Source organism: Pteropus vampyrus, unplaced genomic scaffold (assembly GCF_000151845.1).
Source record: "Pteropus vampyrus isolate Shadow unplaced genomic scaffold, Pvam_2.0 Scaffold22, whole genome shotgun sequence".
NCBI lineage: Eukaryota > Metazoa > Chordata > Mammalia > Chiroptera > Pteropodidae > Pteropus > Pteropus vampyrus.
In genome coordinates this window covers 14,201,821-14,225,738 of record NW_011888803.1, presented here as the reverse complement: position 1 = coordinate 14,225,738, position 23,918 = coordinate 14,201,821, and the positions used below count along the sequence as shown (strand labels likewise).

The 23,918-nt window shown below is 31.9% G+C and overlaps 1 protein-coding gene across 5 annotated transcripts in view; it reads right to left on the bottom strand.

The window, feature by feature from the left end:
* Window positions 1-23,918, bottom strand: part of CCDC18 (coiled-coil domain containing 18) — a 156,473-nt gene that overhangs the window by 115,270 nt on the left and 17,285 nt on the right. For all 5 annotated transcript variants that reach the window (XR_895645.2, XM_023528117.1, XM_011355662.2 and 2 more), the window contains exons 7-14: window positions 17,977-18,073; window positions 16,418-16,539; window positions 15,266-15,557; window positions 12,943-13,067; window positions 11,937-12,097; window positions 6,956-7,176; window positions 5,700-5,810; window positions 5,119-5,250 (exon numbers count right to left, since the gene is read on the bottom strand). Coding sequence is in view for 4 of the 5 variants with exons in the window: in XM_023528117.1 (XP_023383885.1) it covers window positions 5,119-5,250; window positions 5,700-5,810; window positions 6,956-7,176; window positions 11,937-12,097; window positions 12,943-13,067; window positions 15,266-15,557; window positions 16,418-16,539; window positions 17,977-18,073 (1,261 nt within the window). In the remaining variant the exon portion in view is untranslated. The remainder of the gene's footprint in view (window positions 1-5,118; window positions 5,251-5,699; window positions 5,811-6,955; window positions 7,177-11,936; window positions 12,098-12,942; window positions 13,068-15,265; window positions 15,558-16,417; window positions 16,540-17,976; window positions 18,074-23,918) is intronic.

Here is a 23,918-nt window from a genome sequence, read left to right as displayed (position 1 = left end):
ATACAAATGGCCAACAAATATATGAAAAGATGCTCAACATCACTAGTTATTAGAGCAATGCAAATCAAAACCACAATGAGATACCATCTAACACTTGTTAGAATAGGTGTAATCAACAGGACAAGTAATAACAAATGTTGGCGAGGATGCGGAGAAAAAGGAACCCTCAGACACTGCTGGTGGGACTGCAAATTGGTACAGCCACTATGGAAAACAGCATGGAGGTTCCTCAAAAAACTAAGAATTGATCTACTATATGATCTAGCAATCCCTCTACTGGGTATTTAACCTAAAGACTAGAAAATTCATATCTATAAAGATATTTGCACACCAATGTTCATAGCAGCATTATTTGCAGTGGCCAGGACATGGAAGCAACTGAAGTACTCTAGATGACTGGCTAAAGAAGCTGTGGTACATGTATACAATGGACTATTACTCAGCCATAAGAAGAGATGAAATACTGTCATTCGCAACAGCATGGATGGACCTCGAGATAATTATGCTAAATGGAATACTCCAGAAAAAAGTTGAAAATCACGTGATATCATTTATATGTGGGCTATAAACCTAAAAACAACAAATGAGCAGGACAAACAAAGAGACATATGGACATGGACAATAGACTACTGGTTACCAGTGGACTATAGAGTAGTGGTTACTAGTGCAGTGGGGGACGAGTGGGGAGTTAGATGGGGTAAAAGGTGTCAAATATAGGGGGTGGGGGGAAGAAGTGGGTAAAGGGGATCAAATATATGGTAGCTGAAAAAAACTGGACTTTGGGGTGGTAAACACACAATAGAATATACAGATGTCAAACGATAATGTACACCTGAAAATCAATTAACATTGATTGTATTAATCAATGTTACCCCAATAAAGTTAATTACAAAAAGTTTATGAACTTATTTTGTTTAGGTTCATAACTAAAAACTCTGCCTAACCAAAGGTCATGAATATTTTCTCATATATTTTCCTCTAAAAGTTTTATGGTTTATATTTAATGAGTCACTTTGAATTTTTATATAATGTATACAGTGCAGTTCCATCTTTTCGCATATGGGTGGTCCAATTGTTCCAGCACCATTTGTTGAAACACTATTCTTTCTCCATTCTGAATTAGTTTTCTACCCTTGATAAAAATAAGTTGGCCATATTTTCTGGGTCTATTTCCAGACTCTCTGTTTTGTTCCTTTCATCTATGTATTATTTTGCAAATATCTCATTGTCTTGATTCCTGTAGCTTTAGAGGAAGTCTTAATACATGAGTAGTATGGGTCCATTAACTTTGGCTTTTTTTCAATCTTGCTTTGGCTATCCTAAATTCTTTGCCTTTCCATTATAAAATTTTAAATCAGCTACATATATATACAAAAAATTTTACTGGGATTTTCATTAGAATGCACTAAATCGATAGACTTACGGGGTGACCTGACATCCTAAACATATTGAGATTTCCAATCCACAGAAATGGTACTTCTTTCCATTTATTTAGGTCTTGTTTGATCTTTCATTAACATTTTGTAGTTTGCAGCATACAGATTTTCCACATATTTTGTTGTACATATATATATATATGTAATATATATATATATATATTACAAATAGCACTTCTTTTTAAATTTTAGCTTCCAATTGTTCATTCTAGTATATAGAAAAAGAACTGATTTTTTGGCTTTGCATCCTGTGACCTTTCTTACTCACCAGTTTTAGGAAATTTTTGTAGATTTTTTGGGATTTTCTACATAGAAAATCATGATGTCTGAAACAGGAATAGTTTTGTTTCACTCTAATCTATATGCCTTTTATGTTTTTGGACTTTCTAGTATGATGTTTGAATATCATTGATGAGAGCAGATATTCTTGTCTTGTTCCCAAACTTAGAGAGAAAATATTCAGTCTCACCATTAAGATATCGAAAAGGTTTTTGTTTCTTGCAGATGCCCTTTATCAGGTTAATGAAGTTCCCTTGCATTCTTAGTAGGCTGAGAGTTTTTTATCATGAGAATGTTGAATTTTGTCCTGCACTTATTGGCATGATCATGTAAGGGTTTTTGGGTTTCTTTTGTCTACTATTATGATAGATTATTTTTTTTTTCCCCTGAATGTTGAACCGGTCTTCCATTCCCAGGATAAACCACTTTTGTGTATGTGATTTATGTATATTTGTTGCTGAATTTGATTTGCCCACATTTGTTGAGTATTTTTGCTTCAATACACATGAGGTATATCAGTTTAAGTTTCTCTTCTGATACTGTCTATGTCTCATTTTGGTATGGTAATGCTAGCCTCATGAAATGAGTCGGGAAGTGATCCTTCCTCTTTGGTATTCTGGAAGACTGTGTAGACTGTTTTCAGTTTTTTAAATGCTTGTAAGAATTTATCAGTGAAACAATCCAGGCCTGGAATTTTCTTTTGGGGCAAGTTTTATAACTACAAATCCAATTTCTTTAACATATGTAGAACTACTCAGGTTATCTATTTCTTCTTGAGCATTATTAGTGTATTTTGAGGAATTGGTTTATTTCACCTAGGTTGTCAAATTAATGTGCACAGAATTGTTTGTAGCATTCCTTTATTAACCTTTAATATCTATGAGGTCTGTAGTGATATACCCTATACATTCCTGATATAGGTAATTTGTGTTTTCTCTTTTTTCTTGGTTGACTGGCTAGAGGTTTATAAATTTTGTTCATTTTTTCAAAGAACAGGCTTCGAGTTTTACCGACTTTCTCTACAAATATTCTTTTTTCTGTCAGTTCTTTTCAGTTATGCCTTTTTTATTATTCCTGTTTCTTTTGGGTTGATTTTGCTCTTCTTGTCCTAGTTACTTAAGGTGAAAGTTCAGATTACTGATTTTCTTTATTTTCTTCTAATATTTGCATTTAATGCTATAAGCTTTCCAGAACTGCTCCAGCCACAGTCTGCAAATTTTTATATGTTGTGTTTTCATTTTCATTCAGTTTCGTGTTTTAGTTTCCCTTGAGACTTACTCTTCAATTCATGTATTATTTAGAAGTGTGTTATTTAGCTTCCAAATATTTGGGGATTTTTCATGTATTTTAATGGTTTCTAGCTTAATTCCATTATGGTCAGAGAACATTCTATATGTGGTTTTGATTCTTTTATATTTGATAAAGTTTATTTTATGACCTAGAGTATGGTATATTGTGCTGAATGTTTCAAGTGCACTGGAGAAGAATGTATATTCTGTTGTTGGGTGGCGTATTCTATAAATTTCAATGAAGTTAAGTTGGCTGACAGTGTTCAGGTGAGATCTGTATCCTTGCTAATTTGTTTTGACTATTTAGTCTATTGATTATTGAAAATAGTAGTACTGATGTCTCCAACTATAATTTTGGATTAACTTCCTTTTCCTTTCAGACCTCTTCGCTTTTACTTCATACATTCTGAAATTCTATTGTTAGGTTATGACTGCTGTTATATCTTCTTGGTGAACTGAGCCTTTTATCATTATATAATGCTCTTCTTTATCCCTGGTAATTTTCTTTGTTCTGATGTCTACTTATTCCGATATTTATATAGCCACTGCAGCTTTCTTTGGTTTGCCTGGTACAACTTTTTCCATCCTTTTATATTTAACCTATCTACATTTATATATACCATTAATTTCTTGAAGAGTATATATATTTGAGTCTTATTTTTTTAATCCAATCTCACAATCTCAGTCTTTTATTTGGTGTAGAACATTTACATCTACAGTACTATTTGATACAATTAGATTTAAGCGTACCATTTCATTATTAGTTTTCTGTCTCCTGTTTTTCATTACTGTTTCTCCTTTCCAGGTTTCTTTTAAATATATGGATATTTTCAGAATTCTATTTTATCTATTGATGTTTTACTATATCTGTATAGTATTTTAGTGGTCTCTAGGAATTATAACATACACATTTAACTTTTCATAGTTTATTCAGAATTAAGACTTTGCCACTTGAAGTAAAATGTAGAAATTCTATAAAAACAGATCCCTTTACCCTTCCTCTTTTATATTGTAGTTATCCAATGTATTACACCAATATACGCTGAAAACTTCACTAGACAATACTATAAATTTTTTTCTTTCAACAGTCACAGAAATTAAAAAAACCTAGACGGACAAAAAACAGTTCACTGTATCCAACCAAATATTTACTTTTTTGTTGCTCTTCTTTCATTCCTAAAGTCCCAAGTTTCTCTCTGGTATTATTTCCCTTTTGCCTGAAGAACTTTATTTAGCATTTATTTTAGAACAAGTCTGCAGGTGACAAGTTCTCTAAACTGTCCATCTAAGGTCTTAATACTTCCTAAGGAATATTTTTTCTGGACATAGAATTCTAGGTTGATGGATTTTCTCTTTCAGCATTAAAGAAAAAGTTTGTTTTGTCTTCTAACCTTCATGGTTCTTGATGAGAAATCTACAGTAATTTTAATCTTAAGTTTCTCTATATACAATGTGTTACTATCTCTGGCTGCTTTTATGGTTTTCTAAAAGTTTTGGTTTTCAGCAAGATTCCTTCGAATATTTTTTTGTATCAGTATCATTCTCTGGGACTCTAATGACATGTTTGATCTTATGGTAATGTCCCACAGGTCCCTGAGGAACTGTTTATTTTATTCCAAATATTTTTTCCCCTTTGTTGCTCAAACTGAATAATGTCTCTTGCTCTGCAAATATTCAAGTTCATATTTTTTTCCTCATTAGTTTCATACTGCTGCTATTAAGCATATTCAAATGATCTATTTGGTCTCACATCTTCTTTACTTTTGTTTTTACCATTTATTTTTAACCCACAGCTAACAGTGCTTCTATTCTCCACCAATCTTCAAGGAATTGACATCTCTGGTGGAAAAGAGTCTATAGAATCACTCTTAAGTTTGATAATATCAAAAAATAACAAAACTGAAATGGCAAGATTATATAAGAAAGCATTGTAAAATGATTCAGAAGTAACAGAATTCTAATTATAGTACTTGCAAGTAACTTTTCTGTCTTTATTTCCTCATCTTTTTTTTTAAAAAAGAAGAAGATGGGCTAGTAATGTTTAAGGTTCTTTTTAGCATTCAGATTCTAAATATACGTTATATCTACTTGTAAAAACATTATTAATATCTTACTCTTCCAATCTGCTTTTCCATTTCTTTATGCTGTTCAAAATGAATTTTCTTTGCCTTTTCAAAAGCTAAACAAATTTTCTCATGTTCTGTATTGATATTTGTTTCTAGACTTCTTATCTTTTCATTCTTTTCCTAGAAATACAAAAACAGTTAAAAAGAATATAATTGAGAGCTAGTTTTACATAAAAGTATATGAGTAAATCATTAAATCTATAATACTCTAGTCTTTAAAGATTCACAGTAATTAATATGTCAAACTTCAAAAATATTTAAATATTTATAAAAGACAAAATGGTTACTTAAAAAATATCTCAAAATGAGAAAATTATTTTAAAAGTATATCAAAGAAATATTACTATTTTCTTCAATTTACTAGTATAAAAATGAGAGAATGTAGATAACAACTTGCCATATAAGCCTATTAACCTAAATATATAGAAACAAAAAATAAATAGAAGAGTTTAGTAGACTTTATACTTTCCTATTCAGTATATTTTATAATAAACATACTAAAACAAATATGTTGTCACAAATTAAGAGCCTTAAAGTCACAGTGAATTTGTAGCAAAATAAATTTTTACCATAAGCTCCTGTTCAAGTTCTGCGTTTTTTGCAGCAATAGAGGAATAAGCAACTATTTTTTCTTCCAATTGTTTCTCTAGAGTTAAAAGTTGAGAACATTTCTTTGTCATCTGAAAACAGATTGAAATAAATGAAAAATTATTTTTAAAAATTACTTTTAAAGATAAGTGACAATTTAGAAGAAAACCATATAGACCACAGATATGACAGTTTGTTCCATCTATGTAATACATAAGTAATTTAATTCAGACCTCTATGTCCAAATAGGATTGCACCCTAACCCATTTCTTAAAAGTACTTGTTAAAGACTAAAATTAGTATAATGTTAATAGTAGTTATTTCTGGTGAGAGAATTATCAAAGATTTATTTATTTTGTCCCCTTCTATATTTTCAATAAGACTGTGCTAATTTTGTAATTTTTAAAAAAGTTATTAATCTCAGTACTTGACAATTTTCTAAGTAAGCTGATGGCTGTAATTACAAACTGACTACATTTCCTTTTCCATTATTTAAGTCATTTCCAAGCACACAGGTCCTTTCCTTGGCTACAAACTTTAAGATGACAATTCAGACATTTAAAAAGTACCCCCATAGATAGCTGCTCCCTTTGGTTTGAAGACTGAGTATAACATATACACATGTGGTCCTGGTCTACCATTACTCAATGAGGCATCCCTGTTGTGTCCTCCTCAGTGGAAACGAAGATCAGATATTTACAAAACACAAACTATCCCCTTTTCAGAATGTAATCCATGCATATCTGCACCAGATTCACATGTAGTTGTTTAAAATACTGATTCCTGAGCATTACTCCAATCTACTGAATCAAAATCACTAGACTAGAATCTAGAAATCTGCATGTTTAAAAGGCTTCCCAGGTGGGTCTGCTGTTTGCTAAAATTTGAAATCCTCCATTACCACTACTTTTCTTCTAATTACATGATCCAAATCCTTTACTTGTACATGTGTACTAGCTGTGTTAACTTGTACTTGTAATAAATAAGAGTGCAATGTAGTATAAGTTCCACCAAATCTTGGGTCTTTTAGCCACTAGAGTGTATTTTTCTACTTTTAACATAGGTTAAAATCCAAAGGTTTCCAAATATAATTTTAAAAAGAATTTATAACTTATGTGGTATCAATTTTTTTAAATGTATACAACTGGACTTAAACATACATTTTTTACAAAATCCTAACAATACCCTTTTTATTTTATGAAAATTTAGTACATATAAACTGTTAATTCAAGCTTACTTCACTTTCAAGTTTGCTAGAGCTCGAAGCTTTCTCCAGCAGTTCTTCTTGAATCAACTGAAACTGACTAGTTCTGTGGGCCATGTTAACCTTCAAATCAGAATTCTCAGCTTCTATTTGCATCAACTTAGTACGCAGTTCTTCTATTCCAGAAGCAAGTCTTTGCCTTTCTCTTTCGTATTGCTTGTTCATAGCATGCTGATTTTGATCTTTTATACTTGCTGCCAATAAATATAAAAGGAAAATTGTTCTGTATAAACTTCAAGAAAAAAATCTACAATAATGTTGAAAGATTTAATCATGAATAGTTTAGTTTTTTGATCTAAAAAATATTAAAGAGAACAGAGAATGAGACCTACATTAAGGAAAAGATAATAAAAGAACATGGCATGTAAGGTACTTTCTAAATTAAATATGTAACAAAGTGGGAATAATTCTTCTGAATCACTCATTTCTCTAGGCTATGCCTTCATACTAGAAAGACTATTCTTTTCTACTAGAAAGAGCCCTTCTTGACCTTTAAAAATCCCAGTTTTTGGACAGAAATCGTTGTAAAAAAAAAACCACAACAACAACAACCCTGTCCTGTGTCGTTAAACTGAACTTAATCATAAAATTTACTTGGATAACTTGAAATGATTAAGAATATTCTGATATATTAAAAAACTGAAAACAGTGATTCCTAGTCCAAACTAACTGATGAGAATTCAATGATACTTTTAAAAATTGCTGAAGGTTATCTCGGAGGTAGTTGATTGAGTATATCCCTTTTTCACTATAAATGTACACATCTACCCCCACCTCAAGGTAACTGAACTTTCAGAAATGCTTTAAAAAGGCATACTGTTGATGACTGCATGAGAACACATAGATGTAGGAACAAGTAGAAATGTACTATGCCTTCAAAGGTTTTATAAGTAGCCATTTCCCATAAATTCTCCATATCTCTAATATTTCACTTTCTATACTATCATTGGCTCTATTCTTTGAGTCAGAAAGTCTATCGCATATTCATCACCATTCTAATAACTAGCACTCCTGCTAATCCATCATTCTCTTCTCTATTCTCTCTAATCACTTAAATATCTCATTTTCCCTGCTGTCGTTTCTGCTGTCAACAGTCCATTGTATTTGAAGACAGATTGTAATAAGTTAAAGATGCATGTTAACCACTAGAGAAATCACTAAAAAAAAAAAAAAAAGAGGTATATTTAATCAATAGTGGAAATTAAAAAAAAAATGGAATACTAAAATATAATTGATTCAAAAGAAGGCAGGAAAGATGAACAAAGGCCCATATAACAAATAATAAACACATAGTAAGGTGGTAGATTTAAAATTGATACATTAAATGTAAATGATCTAACCATTCCAGTTAAGGAGCAAAACATGTCTTATTGATTAGAAAAGTAAGAATTAATTATGTGCATTCTATAAGACACTGACTTATAAATAAACATAGAGGTTAAAAGGATGGGAAAAAGTCATACCAGGTGAACACTAATCAAAAATACCTGAAAAAATATCAGAAAGAGAAATTAAGAAAATAATCCCATTCACAATCAATTCAAAAAGAATAAAATACCTAGGAATAAATTCAGTCAAGAAGGTGGAAGATCTGTACACTGAAAACTATGATGATGATGAAATAAACTGAAGACAAAAATAATATATTTCATGTTATAGACTGGAAGAATTAATATTGTGAAAATGTACATTCTACCAACAATGATCAACCTCTATCAAAATGCCAATGGCATTTTTCATAGAAATAGAACAATCTTAAAATTTGTATAGGACCACAAAAGACCACAAATAGCCAAAGCAATCTTGAAAAAGAATAGTTTGTAGGCATCATGTGTCCTGATTTCAAACTATATTATAAAGCTATAGTAATCAAAACAGTAGTGTACCTACATAAAAACAGACACATAGATCAATGGAACAGAATAGAGAGCCCAAGAATAAACTCATGCATACATGATAAATTAATTTATGATAAAGGAGCCAGGAATACACAATGGGAAAAGAATAGTCTCTTTAATAAATGGTATTAGATAAGGGGACAGCCACATACAAAAGAATAAAGCTGGATCACTGTCTTACACCACGAATAAAAATCAACTCAAAATAGATTAAATATTTGAAAGTATAAAATTCCTAGAAGAAAACACAGGGGGTAAGCAACTTGATTTCAACCTTGGTGATGATTTTTTAGATTTGACACCAAAAGCAAAGGCAACAAAAGAAAAATAAACAATATCAAATTAAAAACCTCTGTACAGCAAATAGAAACAATCGACAAAGTGAAAAGGCAATCTATAGAATCAAAGAAAATATTTGCAAATCATATAGCTAGCTGAATGAGGAGTTAATATAAAAAACACATAAAGAACTCTACAACTCAACAGCAAAAAACAAACAACCCAATTTAAAAATGGGCAGAGGATCTAGCAATCCCTCTACTGGGTATTTATCCCAAAGACTTGAAAACCCATATCCAAAAAGATATTTGCACACCAATGTTCATAGCAGCATTATTCACAGTGGCCAGGACATAGAAGCAATTGAAGTGTCCTACAATAGATGATTGGCTAAAGAAGCTGTCATACATATATACAATGGAATATTACTCAGCCATAAGAAGAGATGAAATATTGCCATTTGCGACAACAGGATGGACCTCGAGATAATCATGCTAAGTGAATTAGGTCAGACAGAAAAAGTTGAAAATCACATGATATCACTTATATGTGGGATATAAACCTAAAAGCAACAAATGAAAGGACAAACAAACAGAGACTCATGGACATGGACTACAGACTAGCGGTTACCAGAAGGGGAGGAGAGTATAGGTAGACAGTTAAAGGGGGTCAAATATAGGTGGGTAGGTAGAGGGTGAAGTGGGTATAAGGGATCAAATATAGGGGAGGAGAGTATAGGTAGACAGTTAAAGGGGGTCAAATATAGGTGGGTAGGTAGAGGGTGAAGTGGGTATAAGGGATCAAATATGTGGTAGCTGAAGGAAACTGAACTTCGGGTGGTAAACACAAAATAGAATACACAGATGTCAAATTATAATGTACACTTGAAAATTATATAATTGTATTAACCAATGTTACCCCAATAAACTTAATTAAAAGAAAATTACATTTAAAAAAAAAAGAGTACCAACTTTCAATTATAAGATGAATAAGTTCTAAGAATCTAATATATAGTATGGTGACTATAGTTAACAATACTGTATTATATATTAGAAAGTTGCTAAGAGTAGATCTTAAATGTTCTCACCACGTATACACAAAATTTGTAATTATGTGAGGTGATGGATGTTAAGTAACTTAATTGTGATAATCATTCTGCAATATATACATGAATCAAATCACCATATCGTACACAAACTTACACAATGTTATATGTCAATTATATTTCAATAAAGCTGGAAAAAATTTTTAAAAAATAAAATAAAAATGGGCAGAGGACCTGAATAGACAATTTCCAAATAAGACTTACAGATGGCCAAGGGGCACAAGAAAAAGTGCTCAATATATCTTTAATCATGAAAGAAATGAAAGTCAAAACCATGAGATCACCTCATACCTATTAGAATGGCTATTACGAAAAAGACAAGAATTATCAACTGTGTTGGTGAGAATTTAGAGAAAAGAAGACCCTTGTACAATACGGTGGGAAGTGAACTTGTGCAGCCACTATGGAGAATATGGAGAATAGTATGGAGGGTCCTCAAAAAATAGAATGACTATATAATCTAGCAATTCCACTTCTGGGTATTTATCTGAAGGAAAATAAATCACTATCTTGAAGATATCTGAACTCCTATGTTCATCGCAGCATTATTTACAATAGCCAAAAGATAGAAGCAACCTAAGTATCCACAGACAGATGAACAGGTAAAGAAAATGTATATAAATACAATGGAATATCATTAAGCCATAAAAAGGACATCCTGCCATTTGTAACAACATGGATCAACCTTGAGGGCATTAGGCTAAACGAAATAAATCAGACAGAGAAAGACAAATATTATATGATCTCACTTCTTTGTGGAATCTAAAAAAACAAACAAACAAACTCATAGATACAGAGAAAAAATGGGTGGTTGCGAGAGGCAGTGGGTGGTGGCAGGCAAAATGGGTAAAGGTGATCAAAAAGTATAAACTTTCAGTTATAAGATAAATAAAGACTGGGGATGTAATGTATAGCATATCGACTACAGTTAATAACATTGTATTGTATATTTGAAATTTGCTAAGACAATTGATCTTAAAAGTTCTTATCACAAGAAAAAAATCTGTAACTATGTGTGGTGATGGAAATGACCTAATGTACACCGCTAATAACACAAAGATATCTGGAAAATCCTTAAACATTTGTAAACAAACACACAAGAGATATTATAGATATTATAAGATTTTGAACCAAATAAAATGAAAATACAATATATGCAATTAGCGGGATACAGCTAAGACACTGCCTAAAAGGAAGTTTATGCCCTTACATATTTAAATTAGATAAGAAGAAAGGTTTAAAATCAATAATCTAAGCTTTCCCTTTAAGGAAAGTTGAAAAAAAGAAGAGAAAATCAAATGAAAAGCAAACTGGGAAGCAGTACAAAGGATCCTGAGGGAAATGTTACGTGTCTGGATTGCGGTGATGGTAACAAGTACATAAACATATGAAAAACAAATATTTGACAAAGTATATCAAATAGTATATTTTAAATGGGTGTCTTTTATTATAAATAAATTTTACTTCAATAAAGTACATTGTTAAACAATGATAAAAAGCTCAAGAATTTTGAAAGAAATTCTGCTGTCTTATCAACCCATAAATAGTAATAACAGATCATTTAGTATGTTTGATAATAGAAACCAAATAGTTGATAATCCATTAAAAAAAAAAGCTATCATAAAGAACTCTAATCATAATTTATTAAAAGAAATCAGTATAATATACTTACCTACTGGACTACCTCCTAATTTTACAGGTTCTGTTTCTAAACTATTTAATTTGCTACTTTCTTTGTTGTCATTACGAGCATTAAGATTGTGAGATAACTGATTTGCAGTCAGGTTTGCGTGAAGCTTTTGAATTTCTGCCTCTTTCATTGCAAGCTTAATCCTAGAAAAGAAGCCAAAATTTATCAGAAAGATTTTGTAAAAATATCTCATACCATTTTTATCTTTCAAGATGGTACAAATTTTAAAACCCTGGTATTTAGTCAATTATAGGGCAGGACATGCAAACTCACATACCATTAATTAGCCTGTAAACTGGTCCAGCTACTGCAGAAACTTGGTAGTACCTAGTAAAATTAAAAATGTACACACCCTATGACATAGCAATTTCACCTTTACGAATATACACTAGAGAAACTCTCACATACTGTAGTTAACATGTGTAAGTATGTTCTTTCCAACACTGTAATAGTAGAATACTAGAAATAAGGTAACCACCAACAAAGAAATAAATTGTGACATAGTTATAGATTATAAGATACAGCTATAAAAAAGAAACATATTAATCCATGCACTCATCAATTATTCTACCTACCTCAACATAGATGAATTTTTAAAATGATGCTGAGTGAAAAGGCAAAATTATATACAATAAGCATATAGTATATTTCCATGTGTGAGTATAAACATACACAAAATGGAATGAAGAATTTGTACCCAATTTATGATGGTAGATATTTAGGAAGAGAATGAATTTAGGAAGGGACTACTTGTAAGAATCAAAATATATTATCTATCCTATAATTTTTTATTATTATTATTTAAAGAAACAGATTTGAAACAAATAGACAAATGTTAAGAAGAATCAATTCTTAGTTGTGGAAACATGAATATTTGTTATAATAGTCTGAACTTTTTTGTGTATTTTCCAACATTTCAATTAAAGATCTTAATTATCAATTTTTAAAAACACTGTATTTGCTATAATTTCAGAACCTGAAAACATACCTCAATTCCGAAATTATCATTTTATTTCCCTCACAGCAGCCAATGTAACTGTCTTCCTTGTTTGACAAACTACTCATCTGGTGCTTAGAAAGTGATGATTTAAAACCAAACATTTCTCTTTTTAACTGTAAGTTTAAAAACAAACATATATAAACCTATAATATCTATGATGCAATTGTTTATTCAGAATTCCAAATCTGAAAAATTGTGTGAACAGAAACAACCTAATGTCCACTAATAGGAGAAAATATAAATATATTAAGAAATAGTAAGATAATGGGAAAACTACAATACTTAAGTAAACTTGCATTATGTAAATCATTATGGAGATATCAGATATGATACTGAGTGAAAACCAACAGAGGCACATGGTATTTTCAAAAACACACTAAACTACATATTTATATTTTTTCTAGAAGCATCTGTATGTGGTGCTATTTAAAATAAGGACAAAAAGGATACATATGAATTTCAGAGTAGTCGCTAGCTCTGAGGAGAGAAGGAGAGGACAGGGTATATAAAGAGGCTTTGTTTACCTGTAAAATTTTATTCTAAAAAAATCCGAAGTGGATAGTATAATATGTTACCAAGACTTAGGAAACACTGTGCTACGTTGGCTTCTGTCTTTTCTGTATGTTTGAATAACACAGAATTTTTAATATTAGTTGTAAAAAAGAGTAAGACTTAATGACCACTACTGTGAAACTATAACCAAATTACACTTTCCAGAAATAAAAAAAATTCACATTTCCAAACCATGTTATTCTTACCACTGCATGAAACACAGGATCAAGCATATATTGCCACACCACATTCAGAATCACATGTTGAGTAATTCTTGATACTGAGTCGAATGAAAATATCAATTTAAAATGAAGGCTATCTGCGTCTGATTACTATCAAATTTCAAAAGCAAAAGATGCATTAAAAATCTAAGGGAATAATCAGCATCCTAGGAAACTATTTATAGCAAAGGACTAGAAACCAAGAATAATACATCCTAGTTTTAATTCTGTTACTAGCTAGTTAGACAAGTTATTTACTACCTTGGGTCTACTTTTCTTCACCAATAAAATTATGGTATTGAATCGGATGATTCCTAAGGTCTCTTTCAGCTTCATGAGTCCATGACATTTTAAAATTGCTAAGAGTCTACCATCCACACATATGTGAAACCAACCATGACATACTTATCTATAGCTTTCTTCCGATCTCACCTTTATTTTATATCTATCAAAAACAAATTTCTGACACAGGTATACTTATCTTCTTCCTAATCTCACTTATAAATATGATCATATATATGTAACTCAAAGAGAACAGATGGTTGGCTGCTATCATAAAAACATTTAATGTTCTGTACCATTCTAGTAAGTACATGAAAAATCATTCAACATTATTAACCATTAGGGAAGTACAAATTAAAACCACAATGTGATAACACTTTACACCTACTAAGATGGCTATAATCAAGAAGACAATAGAAAATGTTGGCAAGGATGTGGAGAAACAGGAACCCTCATCCATCGCTGGTGAGAATATAAAATGGTGCAGCCACATTAGAAAACGGTTTGGCATAAATTTACCAAATGACCTAGCAATTTCACTCCTGGGTATCTATCTACTCAAGAGAAATGAAAACATGTCCACGCACAAAGACTTGTATGCAAATGTTCGCAGCAACATTATACGTAATAATCCAAAAGTAGAAACAACCCAAATGTTCATCTATTGGTGAATGAATAAATAAAATAAATATAATGGAATAACATTCAACAATAAAGAGAAATGAAATACTGATATACATCACAATGAATGATCCTCAAAAACATTAAGAATGCAAAAAATCAGATGCAAAAATGTATAATTTCACTTACATGAAATGTCCAGAAAAGACAAATCTCTAAATGCAGAAAGTAGATTAGTGGTTCCCTATGGGTGAGGGTGAGTATAGAGACTATTTATAAATGGGCACAAAGGATGACAGAAATGTTTGAAAACCGGATTGTGGTCATCGTTCTAAAACTTTGAATCACTGAATGGTACACTTAAAATGCATGAATTTTGTGGTATATAAATGTTGTTATTTCAATAAAGCTGTTTTTAAAAAATTCTGTACTATTCTTACATATGGCATCTGAGAGACTGAGAAAGGGTGAAACAGCAGAAAGTTAAGTACAAAAGAAATAGGGAGTAGAGAGAAAAGAAATTGATGACTGAATGTATAAGCATGTAACAAAAAACAGAAACTAATAAAGCAACCATAAAATGATGATCTCTTATAAAGCACTCCAGTAAAATTTTCCTTTTCACAAATACTTACTGGCAATTGTGACATAATTTTTTCAAAACTTCTCAGTTCCACCCTTGAACTTTCTATTTCTTGATGACACAAATCCAGTTGCTCATTCTGTGTTGCAATACGAACCTTTAATTCTCGGTTTTCATTCATTACAGAAAAATTTTCTCGAAGTATTTCTTCTTTGTCCTCTAACTCACTCTCTAGTTTCAAAACACTTTGTCTAGATTCAGCTAGTTGTGCCATGACTTCTGAATTTTTCACTGCCATTATCCTTAATTTTTCTTTTCCGTTGTTATTTTCTTCTTTTAACTGCCTATGATGAAAACGGTATGAAAATAAAATATATATTCATTTTCAATAATCATATTTAATTAATCTCACTTTTAAAATATTTTAAAGCTTAATTCTGAAATAATAATACCTGCTCACATTTGCTGAGTGCCTATTTTCTGCATGCCAGGCACCCACAACTTTATGTAGTTAGCATTATTATTACTCCCTGTTTATGAGGAAACTGAGGCACAGAAAGGTTATGAACTTGCCCAGTGTCTCATAGTAAGAAGTAAGGTAGGGTAATCCCACTATCTTGGAAGTATTTATGCTCCCTTCTTAAAACAGGAGATCTAACTCCAAAATCATGATACAACATTTTGCAGCAATAAAGTTTTAGATCATATAAGGAAAAATCATGAACTGCCACACTCTAAAAGATAGTCTGACAAATGATTAACAGATTACTAGGCGGTAATATTTTTGAATATATATACCTATAAAAACATGTCAAACATGAGAACAATCTAATCTTTTGACTGTTACTGTATTTTATCAGTTCCCTTTTTCACATTTTTAACATCTCTGAAATAAGTTTGGATTAGATGATTCTTTATAATCTGAAGCATACATATTTTACTAACTAGCTAATGTGCGTTAATTTTCTCTAAATATTTGCAAAGCAAAGATGTTGATCATGTAACTCATATATTTACAAGTATATTAACATCAATATACATTTTATCCATTTAAAATCCTAACTTTATACCTAGAAAACAATTTCTGTCATGAAGCCTATCTTTCTACATAATTAAAGCCATAATTACAATATACAAAATATTCTATTTCAAAATGTTTTTCTCCATTGCCACATAATACTTTTTCTATAAAAGTATACTGTACCTTAATTTCTCTTTCAGAATTTCAAGTTCACTTTTATACAGACCACATCTTTCCTGTAGCCTTTTATTTTCTTTTTCACAGTTAATTAGATTTTTCTCTAATATTTCTTCTTCAGCTTGAACCTAAAACAATAATTTGTTTTAAGTGGACACACTAATGTGGTCATAAGTTTTAGGTTTTTCGAATGAAAAAGTAGTGATTTCAGAAATCAGCAGGATAGTGAAGTAACTATTCCACCCATTTAAGTCCCCAGCCTTGGAGTGAAGGGAACAAAGTGAACTTCCTGGATAGGGAGGGGGATTCTGCTACCTGTTCAGAAATGGTTAAGAGCTTATGATGTAGGAGTAACAGCAAAAGTGTTCTGGCCTCACATGGACAAGACTAGCAAATCATGTAGGATGCTGCATCAAGTTACTAAAGGCTAACTTTAGTGCAAATGTTCCAGAGAAGTACTTCCACTAAAATCACAGTCCAAAATTTATGATAAAAAAAAAAAAAAAAACATCAAGCACCCAGAATGAAACAGTGGGAGTGGAAGACAGGGCAGATCTGCTTCGCTTCCTTTGTCACATCTTCCTAACTATAGGGCTCTGCTAAGCAGTTTGAAATTAATAATCCTAACGAGAAGTGTGACAAAATTATCTCTTACATTTTCCTTTTTCCTCTATAAAGTCCTTTCTCTCCCTGAGGATATTCTCCCTACAAGCTATTCTACCTCCCCTTAGAGATTATCTTATTAAAAATCCCTTCTGTGATATTTTATTCTCACAGGGACCTTGTCCAAGGCTTTCAAACAGTGATTTGATTAATTCACACTTAAGACTTCAGTAACTAATGGGATCTTGATTTCTTAATTTTTAATAATAATATTTCTCTTCTACATTTCTACAATTTCATATCCACACCTTTCTTTAATCAGAATCATTAACTTCTTCTGCTTCAACTATTATGTCAAGATGGAAGTCTCTCATATCAGCACCTCTTACCAGACCTCTATTCTGAGTTCAACATCTAAATATTGACCAGAACTCTATTTTGAGTTCAACATGTGACTTTCCTCTAAACAGGTTTTATTAACATGTGCTATTACGTGAACATATTAAATGAATGTAATAAAGGCATTATATTACTATGTAACATCAGTTCAAGAAACCTTCCCTTTGAGAGGCAGAAGTGAGCCCCTCTCAGGGTGGTACGTCCAGGGGGATCAACTAAAGGCTACTCTTCTGGCTTAATTTTCACTGAGGTAATGGGAACAAATTTATTCTACTTCTTTAGCTCAACCTCTACTCACTCACCCCATCTTTCTCTATATTTAGTTTCTTTTCTTGTCTCCACTCTTTTCCCTCTTTAGATAAAAAAGTTTCTGCTCATTATAAAAAGACTGTGAACATAATCTTTAATATTTATAAATTTTTTATTTCAATGATTTTATTATGAATGAGATTCATAAAAATTACTCCCTGCTTTAATCATAAATAAACATATTCTACTTCTACCTTTATTTTTAGAATATGGACAATAATACCAAACACTGAATTTGTACAACTGCCTCTTACCTTTTCCAGTTTTTCGGCCACTTTTTCTTTATAATGTTGGAAAGCCTTACTCAGCTCTTCAGCATTATATAGTGCTTCATTCCTTTGTCGTTCAGCTCTAAAATTTAAAGGGCATAATTAATAAAAGTAAAGAATGTTCTGCATTTGAATAGGTAAGTTCCAAAGTAACCTATATTTAATTTTAATGAATAATTAGAGAGAAGCAGATTTTTCTGTACTAAAAGAGTACTAGGATTAAACTGCAAAATAAAGGATGAAGATTAGACTATAATTTCCTCACTTTAAAAATATGAAAAATAAAATATAACATAAAATACTTATAAACGTGAATTCTGAAACATATATACATTCTCATGTGTTGACAATATTCTTTCCTCAGTCTGGAAAAGATAGATTATGGAAGTAGCCTGAGGCTGTATGATAAATTTTCAAAGATTAGATATTACAGAATTAGTCCACTGTCTAATATATTAAAAATACTCAGCAAAGCCTGTGACTTTTGCAAAGGTCAAGTAAATTTTCAAAAAGGTATTTCAAAAGGCAATAATTTCTATAAAATATAAAAATCCGAACAACAAAATCTAACCACCACCAAGCACTGTCTTAAGACCAACCATACAGCCTCACCTCTTAGCTTATCCTGACCTTTCCTCATACTTCTCACACTGAATGGAGACTACTGGCTGACACTAAGTCAATTTCATATCCACACCTAAAAACGTTTCTATATTTAAACCTATCCTCATCATATTCTTTCCAGTGTAAGGGAAGTTAGTGACTCTTCTCATCCAAGGTGAATTGCTTTATCTATATATTCTGGATCTTAGCTCTTTACTTTCAGGAACTTAATTCTTTCTTCTGTATTTTCAGTCTCTTCTCTATTGGATTACAAACTCATGTAAAAGTATCCCTTATTTCCTGAATATGGGTGGTTCTTAAGTTTGAATAGCAACTGTGGATATCAGAGATATCTATTTGGTTCCAAAGTTTCAGATAAAAAATAGAAAGAGTTTAAACAATTAGGAATTTATCTGAAAATCTAAGAGAATGTATTCTATTCCTTAATCTGCAGAGCTAGAATTCAGAGAGCAAAGAATACCTGTATTTCTTAAACGAACAAAAAATCTCACAGATACTATGCTTTCCTCTGTCATCCTTCCTTTCAAGCCAAATTTATCAACTTTACACTAATCTTCTCTTTCACCAATTAAAAAAAGTCATGACGTATTTCAGGCACACAGGAAGTATGGCTGCATCTACCCATGTCCTTCCAACCAAACTTTAATGAATCTTAACTCTTTGCTATTTTTGTTTTATGCAATCCTTTTTATTTTAAGCAAACAAAACAGTACAGACATTCCAGAGTTGAGGTCCCTGTCTCTTCTAAATCCCATTCTTCTGACTTCTTCTACAAGGGTAACCCTAGTATTGCTTTTTTAAAAATACCAAACATTTTGTAAATTCACATGTTAATCTAAACCCACAAATAATACATCATAGTTCATTGACTCTAAGAGGCAGATTGTTTTCACATTTTTAAGATCTCTAAAATTGATATGTATTTTACAACTGACGGTATATCAGTTTTCATGGTGATATTTTTTCTTAGTGATTACTAAAATAATTGTGTGTGATCTTACATGTTTTTATACTTTATACGAATGGCATCACACTGCCTATATTCTTCTGCAGTTTGCTTTTCTTCTACGTTCAAGATCTACGTTCACTTATGTGACTATAGTTCATTTTAAAAAAAAATCTATTATATACTATCCCATTGTGTGAAAATGCTATAATTTATTTATCCATATTTCAGTTGATAGACACTGAAATTTTTTCCAGCTAATACAAACAATATTGCAGGTGAACGAACATCCTGGTGCATAGCTCCTTGGCAATATGTGTGAGTTTCTTTAAGATAAATAGCCAGGAACTGAATGGCTAGATATTTTTCAAAAGGTATTTTAAAATTGAAGGTACTAGGTAGGTCATTTTCAACTTTATTGAATCCTTTTTTAAAAAGTACAGCAGTTGTACCAATTTATACTTCCAATCGGAAATGTGTATGAGTTTCTGCTGTACCACACCTTCACCGATGATTAGAGAACCAGAACAGTACAATAAAAAAAATAATAACCTATTTAAGCCTCCAAACAATCTATAGTGAAGATAAGTGCCAAAAATGAGGCAATGAGAGATTAAGTAACTTGCTCCAAATCTCACTGGTTACAGTGTGTAATCTGTTTCCAAAACCTCTTTCCTCTGGCATATTATTCAACCAAGTGGGCCCTAGAGCCATACATCTGGATTCAAATTCTATCTCTACCACTTTCTGTGTGACCTCAACTTCTCTCTAATTCAGTTTCCTCATCTGTAAAATAAGAATATTATCGATCTCATATGATTATTTGAGGAGTAAATAAATTATATTTTTAAAGCATTTAGAAAAATGTTTACACATAGTAAATGCTCAGTAAGTTAATATAATTATCAAATTTAAAATGTTTGTCAGTCGGGTAGTGTGAGATGATTGTAGTTTTGTACCCTCACTGTAGTTCTGATCTGCATTTTTGATGATGGTGAGGTTGAGTAATTTCCTGTTTCATTGGCTGGTTAGGTTTCCTGTCCTTCACCTGTTAGAATTCTTTGTCTTTTATTGCTGGATTCCATGCGCTCTCCCCTTTTTCTTATTGATTTGTGAGAGCTCTTTCTAAATTCTGGACACAAATCTTTGTGAATTATATTATTTGCAAATATTTCCCCAACTATCTGGCTTGTCTTTTTAACTTTCTAAAAATAAATATTATTTTTTTAACTAAATTTTTCATGGTAACATTGGTTAATATATTTTTTCACTTTTTAAGTGATGTTTTACAGAACAGAAACTTTTAATTCTAATAGACTTAGAAGTTTGCTTAAGAATATTATTTTCCTATAATATTTACGCTGTCTGAATCGCATTTCAATACATTCTTCCCTACCATGAGACATCATGGAAACTATTCCCCTATATTTTCTCTAAAATATACTTTTCACAATTGGGTTTTTAATCCATCTGGAATTTTTTTTTAATATGCGCATATAGTATGAGACAGGGATCGCATTTAATTTTTAAAGTCAATAATCAATTCTCCCAGCATCATTTTTTAAAACTTTTGTTTTTAAAATTTCAAATCAGTACACCTTGAATGTGGATTCACCAATTTTTAACATTTTGACACAACTGCTTTATGTCTGTTACCTGACAATTTTTTTGCAAAGAACTACATTCTAGAGTAATTAGTAAACATCACCCCTGAACACTTTAGCATGTATCTCCTAGGAACATGGACATTGCCTCATATAACCACAACTATCAAATTCAAGAAATCTAAAATTGACACAATACTATTATCTAATATATAATTTATATGTTTCATCAATTTTTCCAATAATGTTTTTTATAACTTTTTCTTCTGATCCAGGGTCATATACTGCTTTAGTTATCATGTCTATTTAGTCTCCTTAATCTGGAACACCTCAGATGAAAGATTCAGTGTCAGTCTTTCATGACACTGACATTTTTTTAAGAAAAACCACAGCTGTTTTACAGACCAACATGGGCTTGTCTGATGTTTCTTCATATTAGATTCAGGCCACTCATTCTTGGGAGGCATACTGCATTAATAATGTCGTACCCTTCTCACTATATCACACATGATGTCAGTTTGTCCAGCATTTTAACTTACTGATTCTTCCATCCTTCCCCAATTTGTAATGCCACCTCTGTTACATATCAAGTTTCAACTGTATGTGTGTTTGCTTAAGCATCTCTGTTCTGTACCACTGATCTTTTTGTTTATTCCTATACCAGTATCACATTGATTTAATTAGTACGACTTTATAAATGTTGGTCTCTATAGGCATGTTCTATAGTCTACTGCTTCAAAACTGTCTTGTCTGTCTATTCTAAAACCTTGGTTCTTTAACATGATTTTCAGGGTCAGTTCGATAAGTTCTACCAAAAATTCTGTTGGGACATTGATTGGAATTGTATTGAATGTGTAAGTTATTCTGGGAAAAAACCAAATCTTTATATTAGGTTCCCTTCCAAAAAAATACCTCAGTTAAATCTTCTTTCAAGACCTTCAATAAAGCTTTATAATTTTCTACATTGTATAAAACATTTCATTTTATTGTGATGTTCTGACATCTGGAGGCTTATTGATCTTAGGAGGACGGGCCTTCCTAGAGCTAGCCAATTCTTAGAGACAATAAAATATTCACTTGGGAGTACACCTTTCATAGGCAAACTAAGCAATCCAGAGGCCACTCTCCAAAACTCAATCTTGCTCTTATAATCAGGGCCAATCACCCGAATCACCCTAAGCACCTCAGGACCAGGTACCAGAAAACTCAGGATAGGCTTACAGTCAGCCCACAGAGATTATTCACACAAGCCAAATCTTTTTTGTAATGAATTTTTTTATGGTGACATTGGTTAACGAAATCTAATGTTTCAGCTGTACATTTTAACAGTAAGGCATATATATATTTACATTATGTATTCACCTCCCTTAGTTAGATTTCATTCTGTCACCACATATTTGACCCCCTTTACCCCATATACATTGCCCATCCCCCTACCCCCCTATCCTCTGGTAATCACTAGTCTATTGTACATGTCCATGAGTCTTTGTTTGCCCTGCTCGTTTGTTGCTTTTAGGTTTATAGCCCACATATAAATGATATCATGTGATTTTCAACTTTTTCTGTCTGGCTTATTTCGCTTAGCATGATTATCTTGAGGTCCATCCATGTTGTTGCAAATGGCAGTATTTCATCTCTTCTTATGGCTGAGTAATAGTCCATTGTATACATGTACCACAGCTTCTTTAGCCAGTCATCTAGAGTACTTCAGTTGCTTCCATGTCCTGGCCACTGTGAATAATGCTATGAACATTGGTATGCAAATTTCCTTATAGATATGAATTTTCAAGTCTTTAGGTTAAATACCCAGTAGAGGGATTGCTACATCATATGGTAGATCAATTCTTAGTTTTTTGAGGCACTTCCATACTGTTTTCCATAGTGGCTGTACCAATTTGCAGTCCCACCAGCAGTGTATGAGGGTTCTTTTTTTTCCGCATCCTCTCCAACATTTGTTATAATACTTGTCCTGTTGATTACAGCTTTTCTAACAGGTGTGAGATGGTATCTCGTTGTGGTTTTGATTTGCATTTCTCTAATAGCTAGCAATGTTGAGCATCTTTTCTTATATTTGTTGGCCATTTGTATGTCCTCTAGGGAGAAGTGTCTGTTCAGGTCCTCTGCCCATTCTTTGATTGGATCATTTGGTTTTTTTTGTTGTTATTGAGTCGTATGAGTTCTTTGTATATTTCGGATATCAGGCCCTTATCGGAGGCGTTGCTTGCAAATATATTTTCCCATTCAGATGGTTGTCTCTTTACCTGGTTGACGGTTTTTTTTGCTGAGCAGAAGCTTGTTAGTTTGATATAGTCTTATTCATTTATTTTTGCTTTTACTTCCCTTGCCTTTAAGTCTTTCATAAAATCTTTAAGTCCAAGGTCCTTGAGTTTAGTCCTTATGTTGTCTTCTATGCATTTTACTGTTTCAGGTCTTATATTTAGGTCCTTAATCTATTTTGAGTTAATTTTGGTGTGTGGTGATAGACAACAGTCTAGTTTCATTCTTTTGCAGTTAGCTTTCCAGTTTTTCCAGCACTATTTATTGAAGCTTTCCTTTCCCCATTGTATGTTTTTGGCTTTTTTGGGTTTACTTCTGGACTGTCAATTCTGTTCCACTGGTCCATGTGTCTGTTTTGATGCTAAAACCATGCTGTTTTGATTATTGTCACTTTGTAGTATAATTCGAAGATGAGCAGAGTGATGCCTCCAGCCTCATTCTTTTTTCTTAGGATGGCTTTAGCAATTCGGGATCTT